A 15,979-nucleotide genomic window follows, 5' to 3' on the forward strand; every position below is an offset into this window, starting at 1 on the left:
ACACAAACCTTTTAAAAATAAGTTGTATCAAGAATACAATGCCTGGAGACTAAACAATCTGTAAAAATTAAAACCATATTAAGTCACAACAAACATGTGAGGGGACACGCTTCCAAGCAAACTAATTATGAAATTAATCATGTTGAAAATAAAGAAAAGAATTCAGTTACAATGTATTTAAATGATTTTAAGACATACATATACTGCAAAGGTTTAATATTATGGATATCTTTTTTTTCAAATTTAAATAAAAATTAAGAAAAGCTACTAATCTACTGGCATATGTATATTTCCAAGGTCGAGGAATATTAACCATCGACATAAACTAACATTTTGCTAAGTTTGTTTTGTGAGTGTTAAGACCCTTTGAAATTCTGATTCTTTTCAAAGAAAATGAATGGTGCGAGATAAATATAAGAGCACATAAATATTACAAATATCTTCAGCTGTCCGCTCTATTAATTCGTATTGCTATGCTCCACTGTGGGGTTTCAATAGACATTTAAAACGAGAAATTCATTCCTTTCAAAATGTAAAGTAGTAATATTCTCTTTTAATCTTTCTTTAACAAGGCTATTCCATTGAAAGTATTTGTAAATCATCTGAAGTTCCATTTCTTAGAATTTATGAATATAAGTGTAGTTTTGATTCCAATCTGTATCTATAACAATAAAATTGGTTATAAGATTTGTATGACTATGATACATTTTACCCACATTTTATTGGTTACGAATATTTCATGTTTATACCATTTTAATTAGATTTAGTTTATACAGTATTACTTTGTCATAATAGCACAAGTTTTAAATTGTTCTATTGTTTTTTTAAACTTCTTCAGTATATTATGAATATATTGGGTAGGTATCACAACAATGTGTATCATTCTATGTGGTAATACCTAATTTTACGTAAACATAACAGTAAAAAAATTAAAACATTTGTTCTATCCGGGTTGGTTTAAAATATACATATTATAATTTGTAATAAAAAATTAAATCAAATCAAATCATTTATTTCCGTAAAACATACAAAACATACGTATGGCATCACCATATTTTACAATAAATTTTCTATTTACATAACTGGACTGGACACCTTAAATAAGTGATAAATTTGTCAACATCATACACACTTAATTCTATCAAAAAACTCATAACCCTTGGTAAAATATTTTATGAAATATGTATAAACTTTAAGAGTGGTTTTAAGTGTTAAAAGTTATTTTTACCAAACTATCAATTAAAAAATTACATTTTAACATTTTTTTTTTACATTTTTATTAATTAGTGCACGTAATTTAAAATTAAAATTTAAAAAATCTCAAAACATCAAATTTAAATCATTTTAAGTCCCAAATCCCATAACCAATCCACTTTTTTCTTAATAAATAAAAAAGTTTGGGCAATTTATGTTGTGATATCCTTAAAATGGCTCCTAATTAAACATTTCAAATTTAACAAAAACGAGCCACCCAAAACTATACATTGCGTAAGCTTTTGCAATAGAGTATTGACAAAACATCCGTTAGTGTGAGAGTACAATGGCTTGAATCTACTTTATTTTTAAGTACTATTGTAAAAACATTGACAATTTAAGTGACTCAATCCAAGCAACCCATATATTTGTAACTTAATTGTTTAGGTTTCTTTACCTCATTATCTTGTAAAGGTTTTTTTTTTAGGGAAACGTCAAAGTGTGAATTTAACAATGACTGGAAAACCGAGATTGTGACAGGGAAAACATCTTGTGCTGAAGTTTGTTACTTCTCGGCTTCAACAGAGTTTTCTAGTTGAGAGTGACAGCGACAGATGTCATTCATGACAAATGTCAAGAATTTAACTCTGACTATCATTTAGAATCCAGCCATTTAACTCATTGCATGACTTTGAATTAATATGCTTTTGAAACGAAACTACGCGGTTTTAAACTAATTATAATGTAACAGTTTTGTTCATACCGATTATTAAATTAACCAGGTCACTCAAGTTTTTCTACCAGAGGGGGGTATTTGAAGATGGGGCTGGAGTACCAGTTATTTATTAATTTAAATAACAAATGTTTTATTATCTTTACATGTCAAAATTGATTATATTAAAGTGTTTTGCTTTGTTTTTCTACCAGAATTTATTTGCCTTTGACACTGGTAAAACTATTAGGTTTCATGTTTAAAAACGTCTGATTGTATGTTTTTCCTCTGAATCGTCAAAAAAAAGGTTCAAATTTGTTAGATAAAATATACAGGGTGTTCAAAAAAGGTGGGGACATAATTTACGTATACGGGTCAAAATAGAAAAACTAGAATAACACATTTTCCATAATCGCTTCGCTAACCAAAATATCCACCATTTTGTATTTTTTACATAAATATTTTTATGTTTAAATCGTTTCAGCCGAATTTTATGAAACTTGGTATGTGTGTTAAGGTAAAATGGAAAATGGGAGATAGAACCATACGGAGACCTGATGTTGTATTGCTTCAGTTAAGCGAAGGATAGACATAGATAAAAGGATTGCTTGGAGTAAAGTGACAAGGGATCTGCAATGGGAAAAAGTATAAGGAAAATGCAGAGATTTATCAGATGAATGCAACTATGGATGAGGAGATGGAATATCTGCGAAACTTCAAGAGGAGGAAACTGAACAGTTTGGAACAACACTGTGAGCCGATTAAAGTCAAGTTGGGACAGAGGACAAGGACTGAAGATGTAATAACAGTATGAGTTAGAACGGGCTTGTTGAAGTGTGTATTATGTATCTAGTGTTAAGTATCTCATGTAGCTCGTATTTACGTATCTTTTGTACTTGTATAGTAATAAAGTATTTCATATACTAATACTAATTTGACCGAGGTAGCAATGCTGCTTCACATTCGGGAGTCTATCAGGTTGACCATTCTGAGAGAAGTACGGTTTATTCCCTCACTAAGGCAAATGCCGGAATGGTCCCATCTATTTACCTCCGGTCTATAAATAAATATACAAGTATCTACAATAAAAAGTCTTTAAAGTATGAATGTATTACTAAACAAATAAACACTATTGTGATGTTGAAATTTAGTGAAAGCTAAGTGATTGCTTGGAAATTGTTTTGATGAGGGATCAAGTTCAACTAGCTCACCTAAGAAAATAAGATTGGTGAGTAATAGATACACAATAGTATCACAAAACACAGATATTTCGTCCTAATATAGCTTTCAGAGGGATTGAAGAGGAAAAAATTTAAACTTGTTTGTAATTTAAAGTAGTTAATGAATTTATTAGTAACTAATAAATTCATTTCTTAGACTGATAACTGTTATCAGTCTAACAAAATATATAGCATTGCCAATTGCCACACTACATGATAAATATTACGTCTAAGATGTTTTATTCAGTATCATGCAACTGACACATGTCTCAGTAAATTGACTGACAGTTCGCTCGTGAGTTGCAGACAAAGTGATGCTTTTGACATTCTTATCACATTCTTGAACATGAAGTGTGTCAAAATGTAGACTTATTTTTGGTTCGCTAAGTTTGTTACTATACAAATATCCATGTGGTTTTAGAATGGAAAAAATCACTATTTAGAAACTTAAGTTAAAATACATGATTGTTGATAAAAAACCAAAACGTTCAGTTAAAAATAGTTTTTATTGCACCACTTAGATACAACATAGTCATTTACAAAACTTTTTACAGCAGTACAAAATAAGTTTTATAATATTTACAAAGAAATTGTAACATTAACAGAGCATTATATGGAAATCAACAATCATCAACATTATAGAAGAGTCTTTGGCTAAACAAAATTATTTCTAAAATGTTAAACTTAAAATACAGCATTTCATTGTCACAATTACTCTTACAACTCAACAACTATGCAAGATGGAATAATAAAGGAAATTTTCAAAGTGATTTTATCACTGAGTAAATCCATGGGATGGTGAGCCAGAGTCCATGACTAAATTCCCATATTTGTCTTTCAACCGAACTCTACCGTTTGAGTAGACAGTTTCTGTGGTTCCATCTGGAAACAAAGTTTTCATAGTTCCATCTGGGTATTCCCTCCGTTTCCATTCAGCAGTGTGTATTTCTTTCTGCCCGTTTGGAAGAGTCAATATTTGAGTTTTGTCAGCTTCGATTCTAAGTCGAGTTCCGTCTGTGTAGATAATCTCTTGAGATCCATTAGGGTAAGATATTTTCTTATTGTTATTTGAATACACTATTTCGACTGTACCGTCCACGTGCCGCTTTTCAATCTTGCCATCAGGAAAGTCCACGATTTCCAAACCATCTGGAAGAGTTGTTTGCCAAATTCGACTTTTAGAGTAATAGTACTTTACCGTACCATCACGAGTAATTTCTTCCACATCGCCATTTATGTAAATGTATTTCTCACTGCCAGTGATTTTGTTCATCTTTTTAATGTTTCCATTTGGAAACGTTATTTCTACATTACCACTTTCATCGGTAACTTCTTTTATAGTGTTAGATTCTTCTTCTAATTGAGGTTTTGAACATCTGTCTGCCACTTGAGAATTATTGTCAAAAATTTCAGCTTGAGTGGAGGTAATTGTTGTAATCTTTTTACTAGAACCTTGGGAATCGTTTAAAGTAACAACAGATTCTGCCTTATTTACTGAAATTTCTTCTTGGGTAGGATTTGATTTTGATGTATTATTAAAATTTGGCGGTTCCCTGTTCACATTTTGTCTTATTACTTTGACGCCATACATGCTTTGAAGGTCTAATTGGGTAGCAGACGATCTGAAGTTCGATTGGGTGGTTTCAGTACCAGACAATTTCTTTGTAAAACAACCTTCATTCTTATTACTTTTTTCTCGATGATTTTCTTCATCAAGTACAAGGTTTGAAATATGTTCACTTATAGCATGGATTAATTTTGTGTTGTTGAAAGGTTTCCCTTTTTTCTTCTGGTTAAATAGATCCCAGTATTTGGCCTGCTTTCTAAAAGTTTCAATTTCTTCCTTTAATTTTTTATTATCTTCCTCAAGAACTTTCACTTGATTTCTTACCCTAGCTTGAGCAGCTCCCCATCGACTTTCTTTTTTGTTGAGTTCTTCTTTCATTTCAGTTAATTGTTCTTTTAAAGCCTGAATTTCTTTTCTTTCTTCCCTAGTAGGATTTTTCGTTAGCGACTTAGAGTACTTCTCAAATGTTACTTTTTCCTTTGCTAATTTTTGTTTCTCTTCCTCAAGATGAGCTTTCAGTTGTTTCTTTTCTTCCTCTAATTCTTTTTGCAACTTTTTCTTTTCCAAATTCATTCGCCTTTTTTCTTCTTGTATCTGCCTACGTTCTCTTTCTAAACTTTCTCTCAGGGCTTTGATATTACTGTTTTCTTCACGAAAGATTATTATTTCTTCTTCCAGTTCTTTTAGTTTTGCTAACAATAAAGGTGGAAAGTTGTGATCATTGTTTGAAGAAGCTTCATTATTTTCATGGTTTTCATTTTTTAATAGGTCGGTAACTCTTAGGCATTCCTGAGAAGGGTTTCTCTCATTTTGAAGATTTCTAAATGATTGTTCATCTTGAGGTATAAAAGGTCTAGCATCTTCATCTGAAGACTGATTGGAACACTGACTACAACTGCTGCTGCTCTCTTCTCTCCATTCATGGCTCTCGTCAAATTCTGTAATTCTGTTACCATCTTTAAGACTTCCACTATCAATAGATTGTGATTGTTCAACAAAGCTCTTATAATTAATCTTGTCAGCAAATCTTACATGTAAACTTTGTTCACAATCTTCCAAGCTACTTTCAACTGAAATACAATTTTCTTCACTTCTGTTTGCATTTGTTGTCCAAGTAGCAACTGCATGACGAGGTTCCAGTTCAGTACTGTTTTTATTCTTGTTCTGATAACTTTGTAATTCCTCATTAATCACGCCATTTTCAGTCATATTTTCTTCTTTGTCATTCTTTGCCTCATGTGCAGATGCTGCAGCCATACCAGGAACCACAGTTTTTTCTTGGGTATTTTGCTCAATCACACTTTGTATTTTTTCAGGTAACTGATTGCTGTATTTTGATGTGATTGCTTGTGTTTTGTACTGTTGACTCTCAATTTTCCCTTTATTCGGAGTTGACATTACTGCATTTTCCATTAGCTTGTTTACATATGATGAGGTGGAACAAAAACTGGAGTCCAACATATGTTGCTCTAGTGTTTCAAAAACTCTGAGCTCCTCCCTATCCCTAGACAATCTGTTTTTACCTAACGCTAAGAGTTTTTCCATCAACGAAGCAGTTGAAGAGTCAATGCTTGAGTTGGGGTCCATTTTTTCAAAATGATTGCTATTGATAACCTTTTCCAACATATCTTCTGGATTTCCACCACTTAGAATGCTTTTCCAAGTAAAGTTTAGTTTTAGGTCAGGAGCTTTAAGCGTTGGAATATCTTCACTTTTTCTTGATTGGATACTGCTATGATGACTTACAAGTTTTGGATTTTCAGATGATTTTGCTGGCTCTTTTATTAGCTTGAGGCTAGGTTGTCTTCTTGGAATGAATTTCTTACTGTTTTTAGATGGGCCCATATTAAATCTAGCTATACCTTCTCCTCTTTTTAAAAAACGGAACTTAGGTTTGTCTTTTCCTTCTAGTTTTTTTGTTTCATGAGAATCCACGGGGCTTACATTATTTTCAACAAGGGCTGTAAAATTACTGTTGCTTACTTTAATAGGAATTTCGTCAAAGTTTATTCTCGAGTTTGGGCTTGATTCGCAAGATGGGTTTGTAAAATAACCATTGTTTTTTATTTCCCTACTAGTAGAGTTTCTATCTACTGTTTTATCATCTATTTTACTTTGTTGTTGTTTGTGCCAGTTTTTTAACTCTTCGACCTGCTGTTTTATGGTTAAAGGTTGACGTTGTAGTACTGCTGCCATTGTAGAACTAAGGTGTAGAATGTTTAAATCTGTAAGAGAAAAAAAATAGATACAAATAATGAACTTATCAATTTGTTTCTAGCACACAACTTTGATTTGATTATAAACTAACAATAATTATTAAGTAAATTAAAATTTTAAAACTTTATTTCTTAATACAGCCAGTCAAAGATACACCCTAACAAAAACACTAGTTGGGGAGTAGTTGGAGTCACTGTTTTTAAATGAAAAAAGACTATGTGTTCTCTTTCATACTGACCAGAATGTTCTGCTGACCAGGAAACCGAGAAAACTGGGAATAGTACTTGAGAGCCGGGAAATTAGGGATATTCACCTAGCCTAACGCCAAGCTCCATTAGTTCTCTTTTAAGGTTGTCGTGAATTAAAAAAACAAGGCCGTGGGAGATGATTACCGGAGTTCCATGATCGCAGAAGACAATCATGTTGTGGCAAAAATCGCAGGAGATGATCTTGGTATTTTCATTCTTGTGGAAAGCAATCATTAAGTTGAGGAATATAACCATTTGAACATACAAAATATTTTGTTTAAATTTGTTTGTTACAATGTTAATGCATTTCAGCTACCAAGAATGGTTTAGTAATTGGAACAGGGTCTGGTGGTGATTAGTTCGGATTAGGCCCTGAAATCGGATCGTGTAAACACGTGCTCCTGGTCACGATTGGATGGCGATCGGGTAGGGAGGTTGGGAAGGATTTCCATCGGATTTAGAGAGGAAGGGTGAGGATAGCGCACTTCCTCTGGGAACAGATGTGAATTCCGAAGCTCTACACCAGGTAACTCTCTCAGTCCAACCTTGATATGAGTGTCTGAGTTGCATTTTACATTTTTTTGTGTTTTTGAGATGACGTAATCTACTCCACAGAAGGAAAAAGGTGTTTTGATGGAAATTATAGAAGTGCACAAATATTACAAACTGTTGTGGGACACCTAAGCTTTATATTTACACTTTGAAAAACTTCCAAAAAACTACTTATTACAATCTAATGTCGTTCTCCAACAAAGAACGCAATGAGCTCAGATCCGGCACAGAGAACGGATCGTGTAAACACAACGCTCTGTCGACCAGGTGAGAGGGCGGTCGGGACCGGGAACGGGAATGGTGGACGGTCGGGATCAGGTTGTGTAAATGGGGCTTTAGTGGGACGCTGGTCTGGTGTACATATTCAACCTTTGAGGACAGTTGGATAATCTACCTACTAGGAAGTAGTACATAAAATTACATAAATTTGTATTCATGTATTATGTATTTAGATTGTGTTAAGTTAAGTTATAGACAGCAAAAAAATTAAATGATGCAAAAATCAATAATCATAACAAATTATTTAGGCTAATTTAATATTATGATTGATCTAACCTACCAACTAAAATTATTTTGAAGAACTTGGTCTGGCTGAAAAAGTGTATTGCTGTAATATATTAGCTATTCTATAGTTAAACCTTTAAAAACCGTTCTGGCAAGTAAGCTTTACAATATAGCCTAAACGGATTTTTGTAATTTTAAATATACTAATAAACTACTTTTTTCTTATGGTGAACAACTTTAGGTAGGAAATAAACTGTAGAAGATTATTAAGGAACTTGTTTGGGAAATTGAAAAATAATATTATGGTGTGTCTGTGCATTTTTGCAGGTTTCTTTATGTAATCGTATATTACATGACTAGTCCTGAAAATAGGTGTTTACCGGACAAGTGTGGTCGTTCCCATGCGAGACGAAGTTGAGTGGAGGATTACCATACGAGTCTGGTAAACACATTTTGGACGAGTGATGTACGATATTTTACGCCATACTACTCTAAACAAACTTAACAATAAAAAAATTTAGAGAAATCCTTATATTCCCACCGACTAAAGGATTGAGTCACTACTTATAACCTCTATGAGAGATTATGTTTTATAACCACTCATTGCCAAATTTAATCAGCTAGTAAATTAAATAAATAAATTACAGTATAGCAGTACGCAATGAAACCCCATTTGATTAAGCTGGCGGCAAACAGCTGTTATCTGGACTAAATCCTTGCGTGGGAAGTTTGTTTAAACAGTGTTGTGTGGCGTAAAGAGTATAACGAAAAGAATTCGTTTTAAACCAACCAGTGATTGCCGTTGTCTTTCTTCCACTTCTCTATCCAGTCAACAATAGTGCATATGTTGGCTCCGGTGTCATCGTCAGTGTTACTTTGCAGCTCAAACACAATCTCAGGCTTGTAAGACTCTCTCGCCTCGTCTAGAATCGTCTGAAATATCTCACACTGGATGTTGTCGTCAAACTTCTTGCCTGAATAACCTCTGAAATTAAGATAATTGCATGTAAGACAATTAAAGATGTTTAATTCTTGAAAGTTCATGATTGTTTGAAAATTGCATTTATTTGTTTCCAGAACAATCCTGGATAGAGTACTTGGGTTTATTCTTGAAATTATTGTGGTCGAAGAACATGCCTACAACGTTTGAGCAATTGTTGAATATTCAAATTTGCCTGATTTTCTATGAATTTGAATGATAGTCATAAGGTCACTGTGATAGAAATATACCTGTTGCAAGCATCATAATAATGTATGTTTATTGTAAAACTGCTTTCTTACTTAACAATATTGGAATCATTAATAAAACCGTAATATTACGATCTATTGCGTTTTATCTTTTATTTTTTTATTAGCTTACTACAAAAACAATTTTACTAGGTAGTTTAGTTGAATCCAAGCAAGTACAGTTACCCTTGAACGTCAGTCCTATTTTGATAAATATAAAATAAAAGGTTGAATAACTCAAAAGGTCGGTTAAAACAGACAATCCCTAAAAACTTGAAGTGCTATTCTTTTGGAGTTAGCCTTTATAATCATTATTCTGAAGCCGTGTGTGCATTATTTACTAAATAAACAACACTGATCTCCTTTTTTTCTTCAGTATGGACGGTAGAAAAGTCACAAATAAATCCAAAACACAGTTAAGTCAAATACTTTCAATGGAATAAATTGTAGCGAGAGGCAAAATTCAATAGAAATTCTTATTTTAATACCTTTGGTAAAATTAATTGATTTGATACTTTTCAAATCCATCGAAATACACTTATTTTCCAAATTAAAGATACAAGCAACCATTTTGTTATGAACTATGAGACAGGATGTTTTTTATACAGTAACATCCTGTAAGGTTTAGCGTAGCCTATTGATCCCATCGCCGAGTGTGGGAACGGAAATGCCGAGACTCCTAGAAAGCAGTGGTTAAACGGAACTGCTCTCAAAATAAGGCCAGTTTAAACAAACTGTAATCCTTTAATAGAGAGGGCGGATAGTCGGATTATTGGTTAATGCGAGGTCGGTTAAGAGGTTATCTACAGTGCATGGACAACACAAGAAGATTTTATTTATTTTGTTGTAATTGCGGATTCATTTTTAGGTTTGTAACTATTTTAGTTGTAGAAAATATTCATAAATATCAAGCCAAATTCAATAAAAAAACATTTGTTTAGTTATTTAAACTTTTAAAAAAATTCCCATACTCCAAGAACTTAATGTCCTTACTAAAGCTAACCAGAATATCAACATCAATCTGGTGTCCATTAAATAGCCATTTTAAATACCTTGCTTTGAGACGGTCAAAAAGGTACTTGGTATCAGTTCGGAGGACGTATACTGCGTCAAACCATCGTTCAGGGAAGAACTCACAGCTGTGATAGTCAAGAATCTTTCCACCAGGAGCTACTCTGGTCTCCAACTCATCCAGTAGCTGAAAAATTACCACCAGGTTAACAAAAGGAATATTAGATTAGAAGTACACAATGACATGTATGGGATTATTGACTCTGTTCTCAATTTATACATCAATAAAAAATTTCAATAGCAAGTTGGCCTTGATAACAAGTATAATTTTCAACAATTCTCGTTGTTTTACGCCTAAGTAGGCCTATATGTGTTATTGTAAATCTCGATAAGGAGCCTAACATGAAAACAAGTTTTTTTTTTTAATCTTCATGAGAGTTTTGCTATTCTATACTGTATTTCTCTATCTTCTTATGATTTTCATTGGTGTCTACAAAAAATAGACACACTATTGTACGTAGTATGAGTGAAAGTAGTGAGATAAGTAGTGTAAATACTTCTTTTGATGTTTTTCTAAAGAATGCACCTCAAACAAATGCATCTTTCAGGTTTGGTTATGTAACTTGTGATGAAGTCCTATCGGTAATTAGGAAAATGAAAAACTCAAAAACAAAAGATATTTATGACATTTCTAACTGGTTCATCAAAGAGACCTCCTCCTGTGTTGTTTTCCCTCTCACAGTATGCATAAATGCTTGTCTTCAGGAAGGACACTTTCCTGAATTTTTAAAATTGTCAAAGATCTGTCCGATTTTCAAAAAGGGGGATAAAGCTAGTCCTCAGAGCTATCGGCCTATCAGTCTGGTACCGACTTTGGCTAAGGTAGTCGAACATGTGATTTATAACTAGGTGAGAAATTTTTTTGAGTATCATGCTCTGTTCAACGAACAACAATTTGGTTTCAGGGCTGGACGCTCTACTACGGGGGCCATCGATGCCATGGTCCGCACAGTCTTCAATTGTTTTGAAAGTCGAGAGGCTGCTTGGGCCACTTTTATTGACCTAAGCAAGGCCTTTGATTGTGTTGACCATGGCATCCTCCTCCAAAAGCTGGAGTATTATGGTATCCGTGGTGCGAGCCTCAGCCTATTCAGGACATACCTTGCTGATCGAAGACAGGCAGTTTGCATAGGCAATACCTGGTCCTCTGTCCTATCCACTAACTGTGGAGTACCTCAGGGCTCAGTATTAGGTCCTCTCCTGTTCCTCATTGCCATCAATGACCTGCCCTTCAGCCTCAACTGTGAAGCATATTTGTATGCAGACGATACCACCATTCTAAGTAAGGGTGCAGATGTAACGCAGCTTGTAGCTGCAGTGGAAAGTAGCCTAAGTTTGACCTCTGAATGGTTTGCAGCAAATAAATTCCTTGTCAACGAGGACAAAACACAGTCTATGCTATTTAGCTTGCGGCCTATACCTCAAATGGAGGAAACTATAAAAAACAACTCAAATGTTAAGATTCTTGGAGTAATTGTTGATCCCCAACTAACTTGGAACTCACAGGTACAACATATATGCACAAGACTAAGTAGGCTTACTTTTTTATTTAGAAAATTAAGGAACCTTCTGCCTCTAAATCATCTCAAAAATGTTTACTTTGCTCTTGTCCAGTCAATTCTAAGCTACGGGATAATCCTTTGGGGAAATAGTTACCACATCAATGATGTTCTTGTTGCCCAAAAAGAGATTATTAGAACTATATTTAACAAAGATCAAAATGAACATTGTAAACCATTATTTATTAACTTTAATGCTTTGACTGTGATAAACCTTTATATTTATAATGTATTGTTATCTAGTTTTAAGTTGCATGAAACCTTTGCTCTAAGGGGTGATTTTCATTGCTTTGACACTAGGAAAAGAGAAAACCTTGACATTCCTTTTACAAGACTGGAAAAGATTAAAAGAAGCCATATTATTATGGGTAGAAAGTTGTGGAACAAACTATCGCCAAGAATAATTCAACTCCCTTACAATAGTTTTAAGAATGCAATTTATGAATGGCTTGTCAGAAACCCCCTGTATAAGATTGATGAGTTTTTTGCTTTACAACCAATGACATAACCACATATGATTATTTAATACCAGCCTTGCATGTATTTTCAGCCTGTCTATAGCTTATCTGCTTTTGTATGATTATTTATTTGCATGATTTGTAATAATTCTTTATTATTACTATTAGTTGCTTGAACTTGACTTGTGCCTACCAGCATGTATTTATATAATTTGACTGTGTCTCATGCATTTATATAATGTCTATAGACGAATAAATATCATTTCATTTCATTTCATTTCAAAGTTAGTTAGAGTAGGCCTGTATTGAATTGGAAAAATGTTAGCTAACTTAATCTGGTCTTTTCAACAAAACGCTACCCAATCTAAAGATCAACTTTATCAACTCTTTATTAAATTACTAAACAAATAGCAACATATAGCTTAAGAAGCAATAACTTACTCGGCTATCAAGCTACAAATCCAGAAAAATCGGTTGGTAGCTTAATCCAACAGTATTCCTTTTTATTCAAAAACTTGCTACAAATTTGTATGGGAATGGGATGTTTAGGTGTACTTCAATAGTAAGAGACAAAACAAATAGGTTTAACAAAACTTATAAAAGTTATTCTGATACAAACCTTGTCCTCGTCTAGCACAGGGCATTCATAGACATTATCATAACCTTCATAGCACTCATGTTCTTTAGCAATCTTCCCAACCTCTAACCATTCAAACCCAGTTCTCTTGGCTATCTCAGCACATAAAGTTGATTTCCCAACCCCTGGCGTACCTGAAAACAAATTTAACCTAAAGTGGTTTAGTTATAGTCATTATCTCGTTTATTGATGGTGTTTTGGCTACATTGGCATTGACTTACTTGTATGAAATCAAGAAAAGATTAGACCTAGGCTATCAATTTAAATCTATATATTAATAGGCAAGCATGTTTCTTTAAAACCTTTTTTCTCAGTTCGTGTGCATCGCAGGGAAAATCCACGCATACTGTTGGACAGATATTTTCCTGTAGATGTGAATTTAAGATTTTAAAAAAAAATTAACATGGACCTTATGGTTTTCCGTGCTGGTGACAAAATAACAACGCAATATAAACAGAAAATCAAAACAAATGGAAGAAATTCCAAATAGCCTAAGCCTACATTTTTTGGGTTAAAATAGAATAGTCTGATCATTACATATTTTTGTTTGAGTTTTTGACCACTGGAAGACCTCTAGTCTATATATATAAAATCCAATAGGCCTATATGTTTGTTTGTTTGTTTGTTTGTCCTTTATGGACTCCAAAACCGCTAGACAGATTGTAATGAAACTTTCAGGCATTATTAAGCATTATTCAAGGATGGTTTGTGTGCAGTTTTGTGCAGATCCGTCATAAGGGCTCTGCCACAGTGGCTCTAGAGTTTCCCATGTTAACCTTATGAGTACTCGTATTTAAATGGAATAAAGAATCTTAACAGCTGGTACAACTAAACAATTTGATTCTGTGATGTTCAATAGTATTTAAAGTTAATAGGTTTACCAACAGGGTGGAGCACTATTATTTTTTTTTTTTTTTATTTATGACAACCGCTAATTTGCAACCAAAAGGTGAGTGAGCGTAGCGAACGAACTTCAACCTGGAGGCGAGTTAGCGTAGCGAACGAGCTAACCTGAAGGCAAGTGAGCGCAGCGAACGAGATCCAACCTAAAGGTGAGTAAGCGTAGCAAACGAACTTCAACCTGGAGGAGAGTGATTGAGCCATGAAAACGAGCTTATATTGGAAATGAACGAGCATTGACATAAAACCACATTAGGACAGGAAGACGTCTGTCGGGCCAGGTAGTTCTAATTAAAACTTATTGAATAGGCCTAAATATAGATAGCCTACAACTCAAGGTCTTTCGTAAAGTCGCTACATGGTTACTGCTCAAACGGCTGGCTACAAAAAACTTAAGCCCCCCATACACGGTCCAACATGTCGGCAGACACGCCTAGTCTGCTGCCTGTCTGCCGAGTCTCAAGTCTGGCTGTTAACACACACGATCAGACTAGAGTTTCAACTGTGGAATCTTCGTATAGGCCTAGCTTCGGTTTAATTCAGTCAGCATCGAGCTTGCTAATTACAGCCATAACACTGTTAAGGGGACTTGAAGAAAATGTGCCGAGGGATGTAGGCCTAATGCACGATTTAAGGATGGACAAAGAAAATCTCTTGCCTCAGGTGTTTGTGTCCGTAGGCTATGGTTTGCTTCGTATGTCCCACAAACACAACATTCTCCAGTACCATTCAATAAACTCCCGCCAAAACCTTTTTTTGTTACTACACATTTTTAATCGTATTTACTCTATAACGTCCAAATTGAACATAGACCTGTCAAAAACAAAAATTCTTTCATAGGCACACCTATTTATAGAACTAACATTTTAATTAATTATATGCCTTACCGCCTAGAACTTAAATATTGTAGGTTCTCTGCGGAGCTGTACACAAATAAATTACACAGAGGATACGCGTCCAGTAACCAGACGTGGATTAGGCGTCCGGTAGTGACGTCATCGGGTTGTGGGGTCCCGGAACGCCACTACCACAACGATACGATGTTCGGCCAGCGTTGTTCGTGGTGTAGTGGATAGAGTGCTTGGCTGATATCCAAGAGGTCCCTGGTTCGAAATCCATCGGTTTCTTTAACTTTTAGTCACAGATTTTGCTTTGAATGTAATTTCTTCTTAACTGTACATCTTTTGTTAGAATTTTTGGCATTTATAATTTTATGTTATGAAGATAATTGAACCTTCATTTGATTTTTTTCACTATCAGCAAGTTTGGTTGGTTAGGTTAGGTTAAGACAGTAACTGCCGGACGCCTAATCCACGTCCGGTTACCGGACGCGTATCCTCTGCGAATAAATTAAGTAAAGATAACAGCAGAAGAAGCAAGTTAACACACCAGTTATTAAAATGTTTGGCAACTTCCTGCTGGTCATTTCCAAAGAAATTAAACAGATAAACAGAAATCCTTTGGGTAGGTAGCAACTAGGCTAGGTTTCCTTCTATAAGTACAGCTTAAACTTACAGTTTCGTAATTTTTACTATACAACTGCTTAGAAGGGCTGGTGAAGTTATGATAAAGAATTAAAGACAAAAAAGATTTGCACACTTTGACTACACTTATCACTTTTAAACACTTAACCTCAAAGAAAAATAATCAAAACGAAAACATGAAGAACTGGAAAAGAAAAGAAAACTGAAACTGAGTCACTGCCATTGAATTGAAACAGAACAAAAGGTTGCTTTTTCCTATTTTTGGCGGTTTAAAATTCCATGGAGTATACTATGTTATGTAGCGTATAATAATAATCAACACCCTAAGAACAATAATCAATGCACCTAGGAACTAAAAAACCAAAAGAATATAAAACAATAAATATTATAAAATATTAAGAATTGCTGGTAATACTGTAGACTAACCAA

The 15,979-nt window shown here is 34.1% G+C and overlaps 2 protein-coding genes across 2 annotated transcripts; both read right to left on the reverse strand.

Moving 5' to 3' along the window:
* Positions 1–3,623: 3,623 nt before the first annotated feature.
* On the reverse strand, positions 3,624–6,889 carry LOC128996703 (centromere protein J-like). Its single transcript, XM_054422144.1, has one exon. It carries the CDS (start codon positions 6,887–6,889, stop codon positions 3,902–3,904), a length of 2,988 nt encoding a protein of 995 aa, XP_054278119.1. The 3' UTR covers positions 3,624–3,901.
* LOC128996704 (adenylate kinase isoenzyme 6-like) lies at positions 6,805–15,739 on the reverse strand. Its single transcript, XM_054422145.1, has 5 exons — positions 15,456–15,739; positions 13,149–13,300; positions 10,494–10,639; positions 9,005–9,199; positions 6,805–6,918 (listed from the first exon to the last, which is right to left on the reverse strand). Coding segments are annotated over exons 1-5 (531 nt in total). The 5' UTR covers positions 15,493–15,739; the 3' UTR covers positions 6,805–6,917.
* Positions 15,740–15,979: the final 240 nt, after the last annotated feature.

Source organism: Macrosteles quadrilineatus, unplaced genomic scaffold (assembly GCF_028750875.1).
Source record: "Macrosteles quadrilineatus isolate MER2022 unplaced genomic scaffold, UCM_ALF_1.0 Scaffold_6__1_contigs__length_79288215, whole genome shotgun sequence".
In the NCBI taxonomy this organism is placed as follows: Eukaryota; Metazoa; Arthropoda; class Insecta; order Hemiptera; family Cicadellidae; genus Macrosteles; species Macrosteles quadrilineatus.